The sequence below is a fragment of the Pseudonaja textilis genome, chromosome Z, assembly GCF_049901715.1.
Source record: "Pseudonaja textilis isolate UNSWEBS1 chromosome Z, rPseTex1.2, whole genome shotgun sequence".
Taxonomy (NCBI): Eukaryota; Metazoa; Chordata; class Lepidosauria; order Squamata; family Elapidae; genus Pseudonaja; species Pseudonaja textilis.
The window spans coordinates 58,254,487-58,278,526 of record NC_142008.1 but is presented as its reverse complement, the minus strand read 5'-3'; the positions used below and the strand labels follow the sequence as shown (position 1 = coordinate 58,278,526).

Sequence of the window (24,040 nt, the reverse complement as noted above, 5' to 3'; positions counted from 1 at the left end):
TATGCTACTATCAGAAGCATAAGCAAATTTCAGCCAGGCCATTGATCTGCATACAGCTATAAACCTAGCACACAAACCTTAAACACAGACTTTTAAATATGCCAGTGCAGGGCTTGTTCTTCATATTTGTGCAACCGACATGTCTAAAAGTATGCTGCTGATATAAATCTGAACTCTTCACATGTTAGAATACAAGCAACTAATACTGCCTTGGTGAAGTACTCACTAAGGTTTCAACATAAGTTGTATAGTCATCACTTAGTGACCACTTGTTCAAAGACAAGGACAGCAATGAAAAGGGAAACTTATACTGTGTTTCTCAGAAAATAAGGCTAGGACTTATTTTATTTTTGACTCCTGAAAAAACAGCTAGGCCATCTTTTCAAGCATGCCTTAATTTCCCCCCCACATGCCTCGCCGAGCCACCAGGCCGCTTCTTTAGCGGCCGAAAGGCGTACCCCACGCGTAGCTTCACTTAGGCTAGGAATCCAGCCTTAAGTCCTTCTCCTTGTCCCAGGAACACATCTGGTACTATTTATTTTTTTGTAGAAATATCTTAATGCCAAAATCTCCCAACTCCTTAGCGCGTGTTAGTCTACAGATGCCCGACAGCCCTGTTTCTCCTCTGGATCACCAGCCCACTTTCCCTGGCAAAGGCATCACAAAATAAGCTGCTTTGGTTGGGCGGCCCGGGGGTTCTTCTGCAGGAAAGATGGGCCACATCAAAAGGGGGATGCCTCCGCCTTCCCATCTACGCAAAGGGCACTGGCTCCCCCGCCGCAGCCCCGGCAAGGGAGCGGAGTTTAAAATGTATTTTGGCGTTAAGATTTTCCTGCAAAAAATAAATAGTACCGATGCATTCCTGGGACAAGGAGAAGGACTTAAGGCTGGATTCCCAGGCTAAGCAAGGCTGTGCGTAGAATGAGTTTGGCAAGTTTCCCCCCCTCCACCCTTCCCCTGTCTCTTCACCTCGTGTTGAATAGGCCCAAATTTTGTGGGTAGGGATTAATTTTACTACATGCGTACAAAGCAGTGCTGGGCCTTCCTATGGGGGGGAGGGGCATATTGTTGGAGAAACATGGTAGCTAATGCTTGCAATTGCAGTTGTCAACCAATTACAATGGTCATAGTATCCTATGGTCAAGTGATTACCATTTATACCATTACCAACTTTTGACAAGCAAAATTAATAGAAAAGCCAGCAGAATGTTGCAAGTTTCAGTAATGTGACATCCTGCTGGCTTCCCAACTGACTGGATTCGGAACTGCCATCATAAATTAGAATTTATCATTGTTCCACCAAATAATAACTAAATTAATTATGTAATCAGCCAGCTCCCATTCAATGTTTTGATTGAGTCAAGTCAGCTGCACAATTGATACATACCATCTGGGCGATAGCCAAGAGATTCTCCTTGAGCACCAATGTCAAGTCCCAAATCAGCACTCTGTAAAGATATGAAAAATGACATCTGAACTAAATGTATCTCTTAGTATTATAAACTGGTTTACAGGTCCACAATTTCAAAAACATGTTATTTCTATGTAGGCATAAAATGGACAGTTCCTGTTACTTTTCTATATAGTCAGAAAAAACCAAATACCTTGTTAAAAATGTTTTATATTATCTTTTCCATGCAAAATTGTCCCTGTCATATTTGTCATACAGTTAAACTTTCATTTTGGATGCTTTGCTTTCTTACACAAAAACTTTATAGAAACATCATTTGGAAAACTATCCAGTGATTTAACTTTGCACTGAAGATTACAATAATCCACACGATACAAAGAAATAATTGGCAAATAGGCCAAAGATAAATGAAAATAAGCACTAGTAACTCAGTCTAAATCAGTGGTTCCCAAACTTTTTCAGTCCACCACCCCCTTTGGTGCTACAAACTCATCCTCAGTGCCCGCCACCCAAGGGTGGGATTCAAATTTCTGTGGGCATGGCCTAATTTGAGGGCGTGGCTTGCTGGTCACGTGGCTGGGTGGGCATGGCCAGGTGACTGGTAAACCAAATACAAGTGGTCCTCACTTAACGGCCGGTTGTTTAGCAAGTTTTCTAATTTATGACTGACCTCCCCAGAGCTACTTGACCTGTTTTTGGAGTTTTGACAGCCATGCACACACACTCCCTTCTAACCCTGCTGGAGCAGGTCATTGGACTAGAATCGGCAAAACATCTCTGATTAGATTTTAGTAGTGAATAGAATCTAATCAGAGATGCCTTGCCTATTTTCTTGTTGATTTGTTTTATTTGTATTTCTTTATTTTATGTTGCTGAATTGCATTGACATGTGTGTCCCTTCTTGTGCACAGCCCAGAAGCTGTTGTAATTCTTTGAAGCAAAAATTACCAACCTCTGGCTTTGCTCTACTTTTCAAACATGCCGCCACTGCCGTGTTCTAGGTGCCGGCCCCGTAGGTCCACCCCATTGAGCCCGCTGCACCGGAGGGGCCTGCCCAAGCAAGTCCGAGTGGAGCAGTGCACCTAGTCAATGGGGTGAGCCTGAGAGAGGGAAAGAGAGAGAGAAAAAAGATGGAAGAAAAAAGGGAAAGAAAGAAAAAGGGACAAAGAAAGGGGGATGAAAGGGACAGAAAGAAAAAGAAATAAAGGAGGGAGGGAGGAGAAAGATAACGAGACATCTATTCTAGTCCAATAACCTGCTCCAGTAGGGTTAGAAGGAAGTGAGTGAGTGAGTGTGTGTGTTCTCCTTGTAATTTACCAGTACATTTTGGTTTTGCCTTCTTGAATTGGCACTGTAATACATTGGGGAAAAGTAATTTTTTAGGGTGGAGATCTGGTCCAATGGATCCAGTTTAAAGCCTCAACAAAATGTGAGAGCTTCCTGATAGTCTAGACCATGTTTCATCCACAAAACCTTTAATAGATGCCAAAGATGTTTCAATGTGCTGGCAAAGATGTTTTAATGTGGGAAAGGGCCTCAGTCTCAACTAAGCCTCATTTCAATCTGATGCATCAGGTCTCTCTCTCTCTCTTCTTTTTCTCCCTCCCTCCCTCCCTCCCATACTGGCTTTGCTCTACTTTCCCTGTGGGGCCGGTGCCTCAAATATGGATGGATGGATGGATAGATACAGATAGATAGGTAGGTAGACATATTGATAGGTAGGTAGGCAGACAGGCAGACCTACCTTTTGGATTAATGTATGGATAGGTAGGTAGGAAGACACAAGGCAGGCAGACCTTTTGGATGGATAGATATATTGGTAGGTAGGTGGGTAGATTGATATAGATGTATGTATGTATGTATGTATGTACGTACGTATAGGTAGGTAGGTAGGTAGGTAGGTAGGTAGACAGAAAGAGACAGACAGACCTAATGGATGGATACACTGGTAGATAGATATATTGGTAGATAGATAGAACAGCACTGCCCTCTACGATGTAAGTGCCCGGGGGTGTAGCTTGGGAGGCTGATCCCTAGTGGGAGGGGCAGTCTGTGAACTTGTCAGGCACAGTAACTACAAAGAGGGGCGGGCTTGGCTGAGTGGGATCCTGGATATTGGGCAGGCGGTCCAAGCCCCCCTTCTTTTGCCTCCCCCTAATCCATGGATGCCATTGACTGCTGCACCGGAGCAGTGCAAGGAGCTCAATGGCGTGAGCCTGTAGAGCCAGCACCTTGAATGCACCCCTGCTGCCTCTTAGAGCACCCCTTCCGGCCCCCTTGCCTCTTAGCGCCCCCTAAGGCATCCCACCACGCCCCAGGGGGCAGGACCGCCCACTTTGGGAACCACTGGTCTAAATCCTGATTACTTTTACAGTTACATGTAATATTTGATTAAAATGTTTAATGCGAAACTTGGTATGAAATTCAAAGAGAATTCTATGAATAGGAAGAAAATTAAATGGAGAAAATTTAGCCCTCTAACCCACCTCATTCCATGCCATTGGTTCAGTCCTAAAAAGAGAACTGGTCAGTTCCACTGACAGACGTTTCTTATAATCCTGTGGTTTATCTTCAGACATTCTGAATAATACTGCAGCTGCATATGTTGCTATCAAAGGAAAAAAGTACATTAGCAGAGGAACTTAAAAGCAAAGCAAAGTGAATCCCTATCTATTTCACTTACCCACACCCTCGTTTCTAGAATGTAGTAGTTCTGTTAATGGTGCTGTAGCTCCCTCTGCTTCAATTGCCTCAGCTGCTTCTTTATCTTGAGCCAATTCACATAGTACACCTGCAGCTACTCTCTGGATGTTCTCAATCGGGGAATATAGCAACTAGGAAAAATAAATAAATTTGGGGTTGTTTTTAAAACACAAATCATTAGTAACTAGAACTTGATGCCTGGCTATTACACTGAGTATCACAACTAGACTATAGTTGCAACAGAGCAAATAAATAATGAAAATCACCATAATCGGTCACTTACGGATTGCTTGAAACTATGAGGGACCCACAGAAACTACTTAAAACCCAGATTTGAAGCTCCAATTGCTGTCCCATCACATGACTGCATTTGAATGCTCAACCTGAATTTGCAGCTATTTGCAGCACCTCACAGTCATGTGATTGCAATTAATGTTTTTGCTGGAAACTAGCATTTACTTCCAGTTTCTGGCAAAATCATCTCAGAGCAAACAATGGGTTCACTTAACAATTGCTGCAGAAAGGGTAAAATAAAGCAAGATTACATGGTGATCTATTTAATGACCATCATGACTTGTGATCAAAATTGCAGGTTCAAAATTGCAAGTTCATAAGTCGAGGACTACCTATGTTTCCTTAGGAAACTCTTAAGAACCTATTTCTACTGGGGATTAAAAGCATATTTTCTCTTTTGAATTTTTTTTATTTTTTAAAAACGAACAAACAAACAAAAAATATAGAACATAAAACCATAAAACATCTTTTTTGAAAGCAGCCTGATCCCGGGTTACATCTCTTCGTACAGACACAAATTCAAATTCATGCTCATTTTTATATTCCATTCCATATCTTATTACCATTCTACATTTTCTATATAACTTCTCTCCTCTTTCAACTTTCTTAATGTTATTTTATTTATTTCATCTCAATTCAAATCATCATGCTTATATTCTTTGTCTGTCCTGTTTCAGCTATTATCTTTTTTCATTAAGCAAAATTTCTCCTGTGATCACTGGTTGGAGTATGATGCCTTTATATCTCTCCCCTAAAATTATAACACTTAATATAATACATAACTTCCATTCGGATTCTGCTTGGTACAATCTAAAACTATGCAATGTATTTTTTTTAAAAAAGAAAAAGTTATAAATATATAACATAATTAAAACAACAATCCATACCAATTCAATTCTATCATTAATATTAATATTCATTTAAATCTTAAACATTTTACACATTACTTTTCAAATAAGTATCATATTTCTATGGAAACACTTAGAAATTTTCCATAATTACTTCCCTCTCATTTCACTTATATTTTATAAAACACTGAGTAGTTAAAATGTTCCCATTCCTTCCTAGTTCAATTCTCTCATTTATTTCATTTATTTTGTTCACAAGTCACTAAATTACATTTTTTTATTTCACTTTTTAATCATGTTGTTTCCAATTTGCGAACATTATTTCTATTACAAATATAACAATACAATCTTTATGTACCTTTACAGAATCCTTTTCAGTTAAATTTTCACCCATTATCTCTGAATAAATCCTGTTTCTTTACATCTTGCTCCAGACCTTTGTAACTTCTCTTCCCTTCCTTCTTTCTTCTCTCTCCCCTTTTTACCCCCGTCTCTCCACCTCCATTTCCCTCTTCTGTATTCCCCTTTTCTGTTGCTTTCCAACATTATATCCCCTTTTCACATTATTTTTCCCTTTTATGGCTGTTATTTTATTCTCCATTCTCTTTCCCCCCTTTCCCTTTTCTTCCCCATGTAAAATTACTTGTTCATTAAAAATGGCTTCTTCTTTGTCCCAATCTTCTTGTTGCGCAGTCTTTTCTTGTTGTTTCTTGTAGACACAAATCGCCATTTCTAAGAATTGAAAAATGGAACCAAAGGAGCCCTTCCCTTCTTGTTCCTCTTCTTTATATTTTTTTTAATTCAATTTTCAGTTCATCCAGAGGTAATGCCATTGTAGAGTTTTTAAAAAAACAACAACCACCCAATTGTTTTTAGTCATTCAAATATGATTTCCAAAAGTCCCAAAGTCACCAAACAATCCGAATACACACAAGCTGTTTCTTTTAATGCTTTCTTCTTCTTTTTCATTTATTGGGGTTACTATTTAGTTGCAAAGTTCCAGTTAAAATGTATCCTTTAGAAGTCTTGTTAAGATTTAACTTTAAATTCTTTTGAATTCCAAGCAGTCTCCTTCTTCCAAGTCCTGCCCTTAATTCTTTTCCTCTCCCTTCCCACTTATAGCAAAAAAAGGATTTTTTAGTGTTCAGAAATCTTTATTGTCCCTTTAGCATTTAATTATATTTCCAGTTTAATTACCTGTTGATGCCAAAGCAGATTTTTCCGATTTCTTTATTCAGATCTTCTCATTGTCAGCATGAGGAAGGAGTGTGAAGAAAAAAAAAACTTTCCCTTTTCACTTTCGTTCGCTGCTTCCGACTCTCCTTTGGGAGCGATGTATCTTTTGCAAAATTTAAATTCCAGGGTACCTTAATTGTTACTTTTTGTCCCGGTCAGCCAAAAACTTTCACTAACTTCCTCCTGCACTTTCTTTTCCAGCTGAGTGCTTCTTTGAGGTGGACATTTCTGACCGCCGCTCTTACCGCCTTCAGGAAAGGGAGTTTAGCCAGCTGAGGAGGAGAGGTACAGCTCCCTCAACCCTGGGTCTCCCCGTCTTCACCACCTCCACGGGGTGGCTTAGCCCTGAAGCCTGCTGGCTCGGGGCGCTCCAGTGGCGAGCCCAGGCAGAAACCGCGCACAATCGCGGATTCCTGCCTGCCACCAAAGCCCTGCAAACCGGAAGTCCGATTTCAAGCATATTTTCATTTTTTTTACAGGAATACCAATTTTTGTATTGACTACCAATCTCAGAACTCAGATCAGGTTTTAAAAAACATATGCAATGTACTTTAGATCATAACTAGCTTTAGTATCTGTCAAAAGACTTCACCTACCTGCACAAAGAGTGGAATGGTGTTTAGACCCCTAATTACAATCCGATTGTGGACATCTCTAGCTAGGATATGAAGAGCTCCAGTGCAGCCCTCAACTATTTCCTCCATACGCACACCCTCCTGTACAAAAACATAATACACTTAATATTCATAAGCCAAGAGTGGTTATCACTATTAACATCACTTATTAATGTTCTTCCTCATCAGATGAACATTTTCATTTACTCAGCTGCTATCATACAATTTAATTATCAGATAGGTTTCCTAGTTAGTCAAACGTTTTTGCCTTTCTAAGGGCTTCAAGGAATATACCTAACACTGCAACATCAACAGGTAGGGATAATTCAGAATTCCTAGTTTTCACATTTGGAAGGAGGACAATTAAGGGAGAAAAGGGAAGTTTCTGAGTTGACAAATGTTGAGAGGCTGATTTTTCTACATAAAAACCTTAAGAGGTAAAATTAATCAAATTCATTAATGGTTTTAATGATATTATTAAATTTGCAAGATCTAATAAATATTCTGTCTTTTAGCACCTTACTCCCCAAACAAATAAGACATCCAAAATTTTCATTACCCTATTTGGGGGAAATTGGAGATGTGCACATGGCTTTGAGCCTCACAGAGAGCCCTTGGGTAAGAACTTCTACTTAATATAGTCCATTAAGGCAATAAATATCAATGTCCTGTTTTTCCACATTGCAATACAACTTATGAATTCGCTTTCTATGCTCTGGGTACAAATCTTTGGAATAATTTTATCCTCATCATGATATACTTGGCTTTACCTTCACTGAAAATTACTACTAAAATGTTCTTGATTACCCTTAGTGAATTAACACTAACAGTTTACCAATACTTTAACAAGTAAAAGTTATTAGTTTAACTCCTACATGATTAACTTTTGAAAAGAAAAAACAGCTAAACTGGTTTTAATTTTTAATTTGCAATAATGATTCTAGTCCTCAGGAATATTATCAAACTCTTTTTAAAGCTGAACTTGGAATACTACCTGCTGCTAGAGTTTACCTATGTAGATGTTTTGGTTGAAGAGTCAGAATTTGAGCACCGAGATATCAAATCTCTGAGTATGCCGTGTTTTTCCAAAAACGAAGGCCGGGTCTTATTTTCTTTTGACCCCTGAAAAACCGCCTAGGCCTTCTTTTTGGAGGGTTCTAATTATTGACTCCCTTGCGGTGTTGGCACCAACTGTCCCAGCCAGCAGGAGCCTGCTGCTGGCCCACTTCTTCTGTGGCCACTTGCTGCCACTCGTGTGCAACGCTTCAGCCTCCGTTTTGCCTTCAGATGGTATCTGAAGACGAAACGGAGGCCGAGGCGATCCGTTTGAGTGGCGGCAAGTGGCCGCAGAAGGCGAGGCAGGTGTTGGGGTGTGCAAGGCATGGTAAGTAGGGCAGCTCAACCCCCCGATCCCCACCCTAGCTTATTTTTACCCGTGCCTTGCCCCACCTCCTGTAACTTGGGGTGGGCAGTCTTAATTAGGGCTAATTTTGTGGGTGGGGCTTAATTTGATCACATGTGCTCAAAACGTGATAGGGCTTCTTTTCAAGGTGAGTTGTCTTTTTGGAGAAACACAATAGTTCAAGCATGAAAGAACAAAGCCTTGATAACTGTGTTTTTAAGGATTAGTATTTTTTGGTTGCAATATGTACCAGAATTATTCTAATGAGCGCACACATTTATTACAGCATGGAGATTATGAAGATCATGCCAGAACATATATTCGTACACTAACTCAGCGTAAACCAATTGCACAAAATCTCTTTATGAATTTTGGTATTGTGCAAAGTCTGTGTGATGTCTTGGGGCATGGCACAAAGGCAACACCATCACATAAATAAGAAAAGTCCCTTTAATACATCCAACTTTGCCCCCAATGTCCAGTTACCTTCGGCTGGAGAAAAAACTCTCCCAAGAACTGTCTTTAAATGAAGGAAATTCAGTCCAAAAATAAAGTACCTATAAAATGTAAATTAAAATCTATACAAACCACGCTGCAGCAATTAACTGGACAGGGCAGGATAAGGCATTGCAGACTTCAAAGGCCAACAAAACACAGTTGGGAAGATGCCAGGAATCCAGATAAGCCTCGACCATAAAAGGTAACTCACAATTTGCTTCCCACAAGTTGCTGTGCGCAAACTCCCTTTTTAAACACTGTGTTCCCAGCTACAACTAAAGAAGGGAATTAGGGCCCTTTCCTCACCTGTAAGCCACACAACTCACATTGCTCCCTTCTCCGTTCCTCCCTGCATGCCCTAGGATGAAGAGGGGTTGGGCCTGAATCTTCTTCTGAATTCCCTCTGCCTTGCTCTACCTCTCCCCTGCTTTGCAATGGAAATTCCAGCACTTCCAGTTGTCACAGTTAAGTAAATCATGGCAATACATTAAGCAAGGGTTTTACCTTTGCAATCTCCTGTCAGCTTCTCTACTGATTTGAGGAAAGCCATAAAGAACGGTACTAATGGAAATCAGATGATTGATTTAACTGCTTTAAATGTAACATATTTTTTATGTATATGCTACATTTTACTTCATGAAATACTAACTTGTAACAAATAGATGAATAACTAGGGTTGAAAAAAAATACTTGGCTGACTAAAGTAAATAAAATTTGAGATCTTTTCTACCACAAGTCCCTGCAACACTAATTAATGACATTCTGCATCAAGAACTACATACCACAAATTGCTGCTGTGTACCACCCATTGAAGTACGTCGTTGGGTGTCTTGATGTGCTCTAACTAGCAGTTGCACTAGTCTTGGTATTGTACCTTGTTCACGCAACGGAGCATGATTTGCTGGGCAGAGAGCAAGATTACGAATCAAGCCAACAGTTGCCTGCAAATGTAAGGAAAGCAATTAGAAAGAAATGATACGTTGCACAGTACTGCAAAATTTAGTTCCACAACTCAAGCCTTTAAAATAATTTTAATTCATTGCATCCTTGTAATATATTTTTAGAAGCCATCTAGATTTTGTGCACTTCATCCACCCCATTTCAAATGAAAGACAATAGTGATAATTGCATTACCGAATCACCTTACCTTTATAAGAGGCCAGTGGGATGGTGGATGCAAGAGTTTAACCACCACTGGTAGACCATAATGAAGGCGCACTGCATTTTGGGCCATTTCAGCTTCCTGATGGCGACTAGTGAGGTGGCGGAGGGCACAGATAGCTGGCTCAGTGATGTCTTCCCTGTCACCAGCACGGAGAACTGTGCGCACAAGGGCTTCAATTCCACCAACTTGGCACACCATCATTTTATTCTTGTAGTTATTGCAAGTAAGATTTGAAAGGATGCCAGCAGCACAGGTCACAACATTGATATCATCTGATCCTAAAAGCTGCACAAGTGTTCCCAAAAGACCTTCCATGCCTTCCTGTAGGAAGATTTAATATCAGTTTTTCTATAAGTTCGTATGCTATTATGTATACTATGTATGTATATTATGTATTATAGATAGTCCTGACTTATGAATACAACTGAGTATGGAATTTTGGTTCTAAGTTGTAGTGGTTGTTAAATGGGTCACATGACTTGACTCAATGATCATAAAGTTTTGTTGCCCTGGTCATTAAATGAATTACATGATTAATAAGTGAATCAGCATATCCAACTGATGTTTTTTTGCTATTTTCTGCTAGAAAATGAAAAAAAACATGGGAAATCACAATCCTGTATCCACATGATGATTCAACTGGTTGTAAATGTGAGCCAATTACCAAACATGGGAAATGCAATCACATGACTGGGAGACTGGCACTGGTAATAATGTGGAATTGCTTTTTTGAAGTCGTTACAACTTTGAACACTTGTTAAGCAACTGGTCACAAAGCAAGGACTACCTGTAAAAACCCTGAAATATAATCTCTACCACACTCCAGATCTGTTTGACCCACCCTAGATTATTGGTACTTTGGCAAAGATACCCTCACCTGTGACTTCTATCAAGAAGGTAGTTTTTTTGTTTTATCAGCAGTATCACTTTAACAGTCCTTCAAGGAACAGTAATTTCTTTTAAGTATAAGTCCTCATTTTCTAAATAAAGACACTTAATGGCTTTATTGTACTTTGAAGCTAGTACAAATATAAGGAATTGTTGAGGAATACTTAGAATGTATAGATAAATGTTTATTTCCAACATGAGTCATACGGGAAGCCTCTTATTTCAAGAATATTTTAAATTCATTTACATTTAAATTTATATATACCACTATGGAAATGCTTATACCATTATGGCAGTTGCTTTTATAAGGGCATATAGATTCCAAATAATAAATTGATCATAGAGCTGTAAACTGATATATTTGTTTCTCCTGGTCTTACACATTTCAAATTAATCAGATAGTTATGCTTTTCACTTAAGAAAAATAAAAACCTTATATTAATAACTTAACATCTTTATACTCTAGTTTCAATCGTACAATGTGAGAGAAGTTCTGATGGTATTTCAACCAAGTGGCTTGAGCCAAAGATATCTTTTTCTTATGAATAACTAAGCATTTACATTTGTGTCTTCAATCATATCCATGAAATTGTAATTTGCCAATTAATTAATTAATCTGATTCAACATGAAAACAGGAAATTACACAAGATTTCCAAGATTATGGTGAAAATCTTATTTAGCATTCTGTCTGAATTTACCATTAAGTTGTTCCCTATCTGTTATTTCAAACTGTTTTTTAAAAAACACCATAATTTCAGTTTTGAGCAATGCCACAAAATAGCATCATACCAACTAAATGTAATAAAATAATTTTCCAAAACCAAGATCAGTTTATAATACAATATTAATAATCTTTTGAAGTTCCCAACCCATACCTGTTTAGTTGCAGCATCTGAGAGATTCCGAAGAGTCCAGAGACAATTTTGAACAAGACGTTGGCTTGGATCTGTAAGATGGAGTCCCAAGGCTTGCATTCCACCTAACGATCAATTAATATTTTCTATCAATATTTCAACCTCTTGTTATGAAGGAAATTTTGTTTATGTGATTACTTCAATGCAAGGACAGTTACTGTATTTATGTACCATGATGAAACTGAAGTATACTCGCTATATAATGTTCAAGGAACTATGCAGAGCAGGGCTGTCAAACTCGCGACCCATGGGCCAGATGCATCACATGCTGGCCACATCCACACCATTTAACAAAGGGAAAAAAAGTCCCAATGCATCATGTGATGCCACGACGACGACGGAGTTTGATACCTCTGACATAAGGCATATACTTCTGACTGTAACACATCTGATGTTTGACAATCTACTAAGCCATTAACTGGTAAAAGAAGTTACAAAATAAAGTGATATATTATGGGCGTAATCTATCCAAAAACCCCAATATTTGTACATATCAAAATTACCATATTTTTCAGACTATAAGATACACCAGACCATAAGACACACCTAAGTTTAGAGAAGGAAAACAAGAAAAAAAATTTTTTTGCCTCCATGCATCCCTTTTCCCTCCCTGGCGCCCAGAAGCACTCTTCAGGCCAAAAGCAGGCCCATTTTTGACCTCCCAAACCTTCCACGCATCCTGTTTTTGCCCTACTCAGAATCCAGAGGCACTCTGCAAGCCAAAAATAAGCCTGTTTTTGGCCACCCCAATGCCAAATGGGACATGCAGAGGCCCCTGGAGGCCAAAATCTGGCTCAAATTTTGGCCTACAAGGATGCTTCTGGGCGCGGGGGGGGGCAAAATCGGGATGCAAGGAGAGTTCAGGAGGCAAAAACAGGGCCGTATTCACTCTATAAGATGCACAGACATTTCTAGCTACATTTGGGGGGGGGGGGAGTACGTCTTATAGTCCAAACAATACTGTACTAAAAATCTTAAGAATAAAAACTGCAATAACAGCATCAAAAATGTACTAAATACATTTTAACAGCCACTAATATTTCAAGAATGAAATTTTTTGAGAAATGTCTGCTATATCAAGTTTTTAGTTTACTTAGCTGACATTTTTGTTAAAAATGCCTCATTACTGATATTCCACCCAATTTAGAATATTCCGTATATAGTATAAAACAGTAATTTTATTAGCTATTCCCTGCAAAGGAAACTATTAGTAATTTTTGAGCGACTCCAAAACAAGTCCAAAAACAGTCCTGATTTAATGAAAACTGAAGCACTTACCAGCTTCCACAATTGCAGGTTTGTTACTAGAACAGACTGATAGTACTTTCAGGACTCTACTTGTGGTCCACAATAATTTCTCATAGGTATAAGTCCTCATTATGCTTACTAGAGCCTGGGGTCCACCACTTGCCAAAATAATTAGCTGCCAAAAAAGAAAGGATTTGATAAAAGAGCAATATAGGCTAATCAGGATAACCTTTTAAAGATGGATTTGCAATTTCTTCATGCTGTTCTGCTGTCAGCATATCTGTACATACTGAAGAAGAAACGGGTGGGCTGCTGCCAGTGCACCCTGGTTGGGGCGAATCCTTAGCTAGTTTTATGGCCAGTTCGGTGAACTGGCAAATCCCAACCCTGGATGCCCCCCCACCAGGAGTCCCCACGCGGCCCATTTGGATGTCAGGTAAATGCAGGGTCTGCACGGAGGCTCGGAGAGGGCAAAAAATGGGCCTCCCAGAGGCTCCAGAAGGCCGGAAACAGACTCCAGACGGCTTCTGGAGCCAGTATTCACTCTCTAGAGGCTCAAGGAAAGCCTCCAGAACCTGGGGAGGGCAACAACCCCCCCCCCCCGCTGTGGTGGAGGAGGCCAACTAGGCCAAGCCCACCCAGCAACTGGGCAGAGAACCAGTTGCTGATATTTTTGAAGCCCACCCATGAGTAGAAAAAGAAAACTATTTTCTCCTGGAATCTCAGATGATGTACATGTGTGTGTTTGTTTGAGACAGAGAGAGAGAGGGAGAAAAAGAGAGGGAGGGAGGGAGAAGTATTTATATTAAAAACCACTGGGCTAATCTCCCAATACCAACGACAATTCTTCCTAATTCTATCTAATAGTACTATGTATGCATGAACTTGCGGTCATCTGCATATGTAACTTGTGTTTTATTACTAACATAAATGTAACTATTCTCAAAGTTCAAATCTTAAACATAAGAATGGGATTAGGTTAGTAAAAAATTTTATGTGTCCCATAATTGCCCAACTTACTACTAATTCACTACATAATATAATTTCAAGCATTACCTTGCTTTCTTGATTACCATATGCAAGAATCTGAAGACAATCTGTTGTAATTGCCAGAAACTTAACATTTGTCTTGTTAAGCAAGGCAACCATTTTTTGTAAACCTCCAGCTAGGCGGACAGCCATTTTAGCACCTTCTTGATGCAACAGAAGATTGTGCAGAGTAGTAATCGCATAGAAAAGCACAGAATCTACTGGAGACCTATAAAAAGAAAGTCAAATTAAGAAATATCCCACCCATCTATATAGTGTATAGATACATCAAATCAATTAATTCACATACCCGAGCATTTTAACCAGAGCAGGAATACCTCCAGATTTGAAGATTGCCAGTAACCCTTCACGATGATGAGATAGGTTATGTAGTGTACCTGCAGTACAACGGGCTGTTTCTACATCATTTGTATTCTGCATAGTACGCACAATGGCAGAAACCATTTGAGGAGAACGCATGATAGCATGGCGAGAAGCTTCTTTTTTGGACAACTGATGGACCATAACTGCTGCTTTGTTCACCACAACCTAATAAATGCATTGAAATTTAACGTTTTCAAAATCCAAAAGTAAGTCTGTTAAGCGATGCCTCTTAGCAATCACAATAAATACAAGCTGAATCAATGTGCACATACCTGGTCCTCATCATTTAATAATTTGGTCAATTCTGGGATGGCACGAGTTGCTAGCTCTGCATCATCTTGGTAGTTTATCAAATTCACCACAGCATGTTTTAACATCTGGGAAGGTTCAGCAAGTCGTTGTACATTTGTTGGATGTGCAGCATCAAACTGCGTTGATGGAATTTGCATGCCTTCATCCAATGTTTCTGGAAACATGGCAGCACGCACTCTCTGTGCTCGGGTCATAGCATATTGTCCATCGATATCTGGAACAAGTGTAAGCTCGTTTTAATCTACTTATATATGGTTGAGTGATTAATATGATCACAGAATACTACTTACCAGCTACCTGATCCTGAGTGAAAGACTGAGAGAATCCCTGTTCCCATTCATATAGAACTTGGGTGGTATCAACATCTTCCTCTTCAGGATTTCCCTTGCCACTCAGAGAGGGAGCTGTGGTTGTGGCACCGGAGTGGATACCAGAATCTAGGTATGACTGTTGCTGCCAATGACTGACAGCTGCTTTTCTGTCTGGCTCCATTGCCATATCCAACTCCATTAAATCAGCTGCTGGCAATAAATTGGTTAAAAACAAGTTGCTAAAGTAACAGAAAACAATTGGCAAAAGTTTATTACAATTTTAATTTAGAGATACAAATTGCATGCTAGATATAAATTTTCTTTTAAGATAACAAAAAAGTCTCTTCTAAAATTCTCTTTTAACAGTGAAATTAGGTGTTGGCTTCTCTGAACACAATTTCTCAGCATACCTTGGAAGAATCCACAAATATGGGCTAAATCTACCTTTCTGCCCAGAGACTGAGTCATTAATCTTTGCCACGCCTCTTCCTGTCGGGCCAGGAAGTCCCCAGTCACGACAAAGGCACAGCCACCTGATGATCTTATTGGCGTTGGCTCTGCCTCCCACCTGGACACTGGACCAGACAGCTGCCAGGGTGGGAATGAATTCTCCCAAGACATGCTGAGAAATCGCGTTCAGGTAAGCCAACGCCTATTCTCCAGCATGCCTATGGGAGAATCCACACATATGGGACATACCAAAGCTGGCAGTCCCTATGGGCAGGAAGAAGTCTGGTCCTGTGAACCCGTCTGTATGTACTTGTAGCACTCTTCTGCCGAAGGCTGCCTCTGCTAAAGCGTATGTGTCGCTTGTAGTGTCTTAGGAAAGGAGATGGGGAAGACCACGTCGTCACCCTACAGATATCCTCAAGTGAGGCTTGTGTTGCCCAGGCTACAGTGGTAGCTGCACTTCTTGTTGAAAGGGAGGTTACTTGTCTGGGTACAGGAAGACCCTGAGTCTCATAGGGTCTTGGGTACACACACCCTTATCCAACAGCCTGTGGTGAATGATGAGACCTTGGTACCCATGGAAGACAGTTGAAATGAGACAAACAGGGCTTCAGATCTGCAATAAGATGAAGTTTGCTTAACATACTTGCGGAGTACCATCCTTAGGTCCAATGTGTGCCATCTGTGCTTCAGGTCATGAAATGGAGCAGGGCAAAATGCAATAGGATAATGTCTTGAGCCCTGTGGAAGCGTGAGTTAATTTTAGGGGTGAAGGAGGGATCCAGACGTAGAACAAGCCTGTTTGAGTGGAAGGTGCAAAGGACTTCTCTGACCGAAAGAGCTGCTAGTTCCGATATACACCTGGCCGAACTGATGGCTACTAAGAAAGCAACTTTCAATGTTAAGTAGTGCAGACTATTAGACTGCAGAGGTTCAAATGATGCCAGAGTGAGGGCTTGCAGGCCTTTATATAGCTCCCATGTAGGGTAGCTATGAATTGTAAGTGGTTTGTTCCCTTGATGCAGGTGCATACCAACTGACAGTAGGCTATCAGTTGGTCCATTAATCAGCACTATGGACAAGGTGGCCACCTGTCTGCATAGAGTGCTGGATGAGAAGCCTTTGTCGAGCACATCATGCAAAAAGTCTAAGATCTGCGGAATTGAGACTGTCACAGGATCAGTTTCTTTTCTGGCACACCACCTGCACAATGCTTTCCAGGTAGCATCAATATTCTATTGGTGGAAGGTCTCCTGGAAGCTTGGATGATCCATATCACTTTTTGTGAAAAATTGTCCTTCCTCAGGATACTCTTCTCAAGTGCCAGGCAGTTAATTGGAGCCACTGTGGTTCCGGGGGTTCCAAGACCCCCTGGCTGAGGGAGATCCTGTCCTGCGGAATCATCCAAGGACAGGACACTGACAAGCTTACCAGGTCTGCGTACCATAACTGTCTGGGTTATGGCCAATGGAGAGCAATAAGCAGAATCTCCACCTGTCCTAGCAGTACTTTCTTTATCACCTCAAAAAGGGGAAGCGGAGGGAAGGCATAAAGTAGGCCATTGGGCCATTGGCTGCAAAGGGCATTGACCCTTTCTGCCTCTGGAGTTGGGAATCTGGAGAAGAATTAGGGGAGTTGGTTGTTTGCTGAAGTGGCAAACAGGTCCAGTATCGGCTGTCCAAATTTTCAAGACATTTCGTTGAAAAAATCTGGATGGAGATACCACTCTGAGTTGTACACCTTGGTCCTGCTCAGGTAGTCTGCCTGTGTGTTCGTTGCCCCCAATATATGCTCTGCTTTGATGAACAGTAAGTTTCTGCCCAGATTCCCAGTTGTTCTGCTTCGATCATGAGGGACCTGGAGTGAGTCCCTCCTTGCCTGTTGACATGCACTTTGGCTGCCACATTGTCCATCAGCATTAAGACATGTTGGCCAGAGACCGAGCTCTGGAATTGCTTTAGAGCTAGGTGGATAGCTCAGAGTTCCAACCAATTGATATTGTGTTTCAGGTCCTGGGGGGACCATTGCCCTTATGCTATTTGTGCCTGTAGATGGTCTCCCCATCCGAATAGACTGGCACCTGAGGTTACTGTGATGCGAATAGGCTCCCTGAATAGGGCTCCTTTGGATATCACCATCTGAGGAAACTGAAGGTATCTAGGGGAACCCAAACTTGACATTGGATGTGCTGGTCCCTGCCCTTTGGAATGATAAGAGAAACCATTGGAGGGTGCTGGCATGTAAACGCGTTGAAGAAACTATGACTATGTACAATATCATTTTTCCCAGGAGTTGGGAGAATACCACCAAGGAACCACTCTTCTGCTCTGGTCTGGCTGAAGGACTTGATGCTGTCCTGGCACTCCTGGGACAAGTAAACTCGGCATAGGCTGGTATCTATTACCACACCCAAGTGTAACAGGCAGGTGGATGGTAGTAACTGCCTTTTTTGAAAGTCGATGAGAACCCATGTTCCTGAAGAACACAGATTGTGGTCCCCAAATTGGCCTGTGCCTGTTGGCTGGAACTGGACTGGATGAAGATATTGTCCAGGTAGCAACTGACCTGCTCTGGGATTGTTCTGAAGTGCGCGGACAGTGCTGCCAAAACCTTTGTGAAGATTCTGGGGGCCAATGATAAGGCCCGGTACTGATAGTGGTTCCCTGCATAATAGAACCTGAGAAACCTCTGATGGGAGGGAAAGATGGAGGTGGGCCTCCGTCAGATCTATGGATATCAGGAGGTCGCCTCCCCTATGCCCTCAAAATTGATTGCAGTGATTGCATCTTGAATCTCTTGTACTCTAGATATGCGTTTAAATTCTTGAGGTCCAAAATTTCCCTCCACCACCACCCCAAGGCCTTCAGAACTACGAAGAGAATGGAATAGAAGCTGTGCCCCCTCTGCTCCTCCAACAGAGGCTTGATGGCCTGAATGTCAAGGAAGTGCTGGACTGCCTTGTTCATAAGTCCTCTTCGAAAGAGATTCTTGGAGGTGGGACAATGGGTGAATGTCCTCAGAGGTATGGAAAGTTCAGAGACAGGCCGAATCGCACGGTTCTCAGGATCCATGAATCAGATGTGATATTCTCCCATCAGTCTGCAAATAGGGCCAGGCAACTGCCGATGGGAAGGTTCCGGCAGTCATTTGGAGCAGCGAAAGGGGAGGCTTCCTGTGCCACGAAAGGGCCGTTTAGATTGGGACTGCTGCCTAGTCATGTCCCAAAACTCTGACCTGTCTTGGTGGTCGATCGGATCTAGGCTGGTAAGTTCTCTGGAATTGTGAAAATTCCTATGCTGTCTCTGTTGAATGAAAGAGATACCTACGAGAAAAGAGGGAAGTCCTTCTATCTGCTCTCCTGGTGAAGGTTTAAAAGACATTGCACTTTTCCTTATTTCTACCAGGAATGGATTTAAGGCATCTCCGAAAAGAGAAGTACCTGAATATGGAGCAGAGGCAAGTCTCCATTTTGTTCTGGCATCCACCTGCCACTGCCTGAATCATAGCAGACAGTGAGAGGTTGTAGGCCAGTGCCCTGGAAGAAAAACGGGCTGTATGCAAGGAAGAATCCGCTTCGAATTTGGTGGCTGCTACCACTTTATTAATGTCCTGATGCATCCAAATTTCCTCTGAGGGAACTCTGGCCTGTAATTGTTGAAGCTAAAGAAAACACATTCTAGGCAAAGAAAGAAGTGGCCACTGCTGCTTTAACAGTCCGTGCACTGGCCTGATGCGCCCTGCAGAAGTTTACTTCTACCTTCCATCCTCTATGTCTCCAGACAAAGCGGCAAGAGAGATCAAGAAGGCCAATCGCTCATCTAATGAGAGCAATTGAAGCGCCTCTGCAAGAAAGGGAGCCACGTTTAAAAATTTCTTATCATTACCTCCCAGGGTGGGAAAGGTGCCTGGTTGTAACCATTGTCTTTGAACCATGTCTAGGAACAGCTTGAGGCAAGGTATGTCTTGTTGCATAGAAATGGGCTCAGAGAACACTTTACTGTTGGAGCCCCAGTTGTCAGGTGGCACTGCTGGAGAAGGTTCTGTGCCTATCTGGGCAGTGGGTCTGGCCTTACATAATAAGGATTTAAAGGGGGCTGGGCTAAAAAGTCCAGTAAATGGGGGGAAACTCAGGGACCAGGTCTTCATCTTCTGAGAACCCCTGTTCTCTTTGCTCTTCTTCCTCTAACACAGATGTCCTGCTTCTAACAGAGCGGACAGGAGACTCTTCCCTTTGGTGTCCAAGAGCCTCCACAGGGACCTGGTATTGCACGGTCTGTAATGGATGCTCAGATCCCAAGGAGGGGGGATGGCTCCTCTCCTGTAGGGTAGAGGCCACCCCATGGGAAATGGCCTGGGCTCTAAGGGCCTTAATCTCCTCAGATAAACCAGGTCCGATTGGGTCAATTGGGAGAAATCCCACTGCAGTAAAGGTGGCCTCTGGAGCTCTATTTCTCTCCCTTATCTGTGATTCTGAAGAATCAGGGGCCAAACATGGGAAGGGAAAAGAGTCAGTTTGAATTTCCCCTGCTGAGGGTGGATAAACCTGCTCACTATCCCCCTCTGGTGACAAAGCTCATTGTACTGCAGGCAGGGCTTGCAGCAATGGCTGAGGGCGGAAAACGCAAGCCTCTGGCTGGCGGGGAGGGGAAATACCTCTCCTGCACAGCTTGCTTTTCAGCTCTGGAAAACTGCTTTTCAAGGGCTTGAATCCCTTTCTTCTGCCCTGGTAGGTTTTCTGGAGTAGATGGGTTTTGCCCTAATTTTGTCTGCTGCATTTTTGCTTGCAGATCTAGCCTTCTTGGAGAATTTCTTAGCATGCTTGGGCTCCACGCTATCTACTGAGCGATCATCCATCGTGTAGCTTGAGCCCTGAGACTGCACTGGGAAGAGAGGCTAATGACTCAATCCTCCTTAATCCTCCAATTAGGAGCAGTCCTTGTCCCAGGTCTTCTCCCCTGGGTTGTGGCAGTGGTGGCAAGACCAGTCTCCTGGGATAGCCAGCACAACTTGCCAGTCACTTCCAAAATGGTGGCCCCTAGCCCCGATGATCAGCTGTGGGGCAGTAAAGTGAAAACAGCCCTAGCAGTTACCTGGCAAGCATTGGCGTGCAGGATTTTGCGGCTGTGGCTCTTCAGCGCACCCCCTAAGGAATGGAAATTAATGAAAAGGACAGGCCGAATGGTAAGGCTCTGTACTGGAACTGCTGCCTGCATAGCAAAATTTGAGATAACTTTGATGGAATAGAAGGATAGGGACATAGAGGTAAGTCTCCATCAGGCCTCTGGACGTCAGGAAGTCGCCCTGTCTGATGCCTTCCAAGCTGGACTGTAATGACTGCATCTTGAATCGTTTGTAGGTCAAGTGGATGTTTAATTTCTTGAAGTCCAGGACTCCATCCCCCGCAAGGACTTCAGAACTATGAACAGAATGGAATAGAATCTTTGCTCCCATTGGTCCTCTGGAACCGACCTGATGGTGTGAATATCCAACAGATGTTGGATTGCTGTGTCCATGAGGCCTCTCCTGTATTGTTTTTGGAGACAGGGCAACGGATGAATTGCCTCATGTTTAGGACTCAAGTATCTGTCGTGATTTCTCCCATTGGTTTGCAAATAGGGCCAGATGCCCAATGGGGGGATTGGCCTGGCAGTCATCTGGAGCAGTGAAAGGGGCTACCTCCTGACCCACAAAATGGCCACTTGGCCTGGAATTGCTGTTTGGACGTTTCCCTAAACCCCAATCTCTCTGGTTAGTTATCAGGTCTCTGTAAGTAGAGATGCTAAAATTGAGCGTGGTCAAAGCTGGCGTCTCTTGGCCGAAAGGACTGCCTACGAACATATGGCAAGGGGCGACGATCTGCACACCTGGGTATAGAGGTCAAGACCTTGTTTGTCCTTGTTTTCAATAAGGGGTCTAGGGCCTCCCCAAATAGTGTAGTCCTATAGGGAGCAGAGGCTAGCCTCCACTTAGTCCTTGTGTCCATCTGCCATTGGCAAAGCCATAGCAAGTGGCGGGACATTTTTGTGGAAGTGAGGGTCCTGGAGAAAAATGAGCAGCATGCAAGGAAGCATCAACCAAAAAATCAGCTGCTGCCACCATCTTGTTGATATCTTGGTGAAGTTGAATTTCCTCAGGTGCCACTCTCGCTTGCAGCTGGTGAAGCCAGACCAAGGAGGTCCTAATAAGGAAGCGGCTGTTGCTGCTTTGACCACCCAAGTGGCGACCTGATGGGTCCTGCAGAAGTTCAGTTTCACTTTCCTGTCCTCTGCTTCAGGGTCTCTGTTATGTCTCCAGACAGAGTGGTGGGAAAGGTCAAGGCTGCCAGTGGTTCATCCACTGTAGGCAGTTGAAGTCCCTCAGTGAGGATGGGGACCATATTGAAGAAACTTTTGTCATTTCCACCAGGAGTGGAAAATGACCCTAGGTAGCCCATTGTCTCTGAACTACATTCAGAAATAGTTTAGGACAAGTGATGTCCTCTTGTGTTATGATAGGTTCAATGAAAACGAGGTTATTTGGGCCTTGGGAACACGAGGGTTCCTCAGAGGCACGAGGCTCAACTCCTAGCTGGGCCTTGTGCAGCAGGAACTTGAAAAGAGCTGAACAGAAAAAGGCCAGTAAAGGGCGGAGGATCTGGAATGAGGACTTCATCTTCCAATAGGGCTTGATCCCTCTGATCTTCATCCTCCAAAGCTGAAGCTGTACCTCTCAGGGAATGGCCTGGAGATGAAGATCCCTGGAACCTAAGGGCCTCTGTTGGGAGATGACATTTGTGGTTAAAATGGCAGGATAGTTCGGATGCTAATGAAGCTGATTGGCTTTTTTTTTCAATCCTGTAGCAATACCATGTGATATTGCTTCTGAAATGAGTAATTTAATTTCCTCAGATAACTCAGATTCCTGTCTTTCCCCTGGGCGGAGCCCCCCTGCAGTGGGAGTGAATGTGGCCTCTAGGGCCTGAAATTTGCCTTTAGATTGTTGCTAGGCAGAAGGGAAAATTTTTTCCTTCTTGTCTCCCGTTGCAATAGGCAATTGAAGAAACTGCTCTCTATCGCCCTCTGGTGACCATGCCATTGGAACTACAGCGCTTGAAAGAAGCAATGGCTGCTGCTGCATAGGGCAAGAAATGACAGGACCTGTCTGAGGCGAATTTGAAAGCCTGCCCCGCTTTGCTTGTTTGTCAGCTCTGGAGATTTGTTTCTCCAGCGCCTTTTGGCACCTTCTGGCATCCTTCTCTTCAGCTTTAGAAGCCTTCTTCGGATAGAGAGCTTTTGCCCTTATTTTATCGGCTGCTCCCTTATTAGCCAATTTAACCTTCTTGGAGCTTTATTCTGGGGCTTTGAGTGGCATAGGGGAATGTGGCTGTTCCACACAGTCTGCTGTCACTGTGCAATCCGCCATGACAGCTCTGGCCCATGACAGGCAGCTCGCTGTGCAAGGGTAACTGCTGCAAAAGTTTAAGCTGAACCTCAGTATGAGCCTGCCTGGAAATTATCCTGGCAATGGCTCCAATCTGTTACGCAAGGCCATGGATCAAGTGGGGGTTTGAAGTGGTGGCAGCTGTTCCAGAAGGACTGGGTGAGCCAGTGCACACATGAGTGGCTGTAAAGAACATGCTTTTTTTCCTGTTGGAAATTAATTGGGGCAATGGCCACGCCAGACGAGACTGGGTGAGCAAGCACGCTCCCATGCATCTAGAAGATGCTCACAAGTACAGACGGCATCTCCGGAGTTACCCAGGTGAGTCAGCCAAAGTTGCCTTAACTACTTTCCCAGTTGTGATGGTTGCCGAAGAGCTAGGGAAAGCCAACCAGTGAAAATTGCAGCAAAGCCGGAAGCCAAACAGCGCAGTGGCTGACCACCACTTTGATTGCTGTCTTGCAATGATCAAGCCTGTTGATTACAGAATCCAAGATTTCTCCTCAGAGCTTGACCCAATCTTGCAATGTCTCTCTTGGGCCAAGACTGAGTTGAAACTGGGGACTCAGATGACAGAGAAGCGTGACAAAAACATGAGGACTCAGTCTCTGAGCAGAAAGTATGTGTCAAACCCATACTTGGATTCTCCAATCGGCACACTGGAGAATATGTGACTTCCTTTTGGGGTATAACAGATACATTGCATTGAGATATTTATGGTGATGGCCAAGAAAAAAAAGTCAGTGAGAAAGTAGGCACTGGCTTACCTGAACAGTTTCTCAGCACGCCTTGGGATAATCCACACATTGGGTTGAATCTTCCTTTCTGCCCAGAGTCATCAATCTTTACCATGCCTCTTCCTGTTGGGACAGAAAGCCTCCTAGCCCCAGTCACGATGAAGGCACAGCCACTT

The 24,040-nt window shown here is 42.7% G+C and overlaps 1 protein-coding gene across 10 annotated transcripts in view; it reads right to left on the bottom strand.

Annotated features, from left to right (window-relative positions):
* The window catches only part of CTNNB1 (catenin beta 1), a 55,910-nt gene that overhangs the window by 6,184 nt on the left and 25,686 nt on the right, over window positions 1–24,040 (bottom strand). For 6 of the 10 annotated variants that reach the window (XM_087915497.1, XM_087915496.1, XM_026717840.2 and 3 more), the window contains exons 3-14: window positions 15,238–15,465; window positions 14,908–15,161; window positions 14,562–14,800; window positions 14,279–14,480; window positions 13,253–13,397; window positions 11,936–12,039; window positions 10,154–10,492; window positions 9,789–9,947; window positions 7,089–7,208; window positions 4,095–4,245; window positions 3,898–4,019; window positions 1,388–1,448 (exon numbers count right to left, since the gene is read on the bottom strand). In XM_087915497.1, the coding sequence (XP_087771623.1) occupies window positions 1,388–1,448; window positions 3,898–4,019; window positions 4,095–4,245; window positions 7,089–7,208; window positions 9,789–9,947; window positions 10,154–10,492; window positions 11,936–12,039; window positions 13,253–13,397; window positions 14,279–14,480; window positions 14,562–14,800; window positions 14,908–15,161; window positions 15,238–15,465 (2,124 nt within the window). Of the gene's footprint in view, window positions 1–1,387; window positions 1,449–3,897; window positions 4,020–4,094; window positions 4,246–7,088; window positions 7,209–9,788; window positions 9,948–10,153; window positions 10,493–11,935; window positions 12,040–13,252; window positions 13,398–14,278; window positions 14,481–14,561; window positions 14,801–14,907; window positions 15,162–15,237; window positions 15,469–24,040 lie in introns of all 10 variants that reach the window. The other 4 variants (XM_087915491.1, XM_026717839.2, XM_087915490.1 and 1 more) reach the window with 1 other exon arrangement.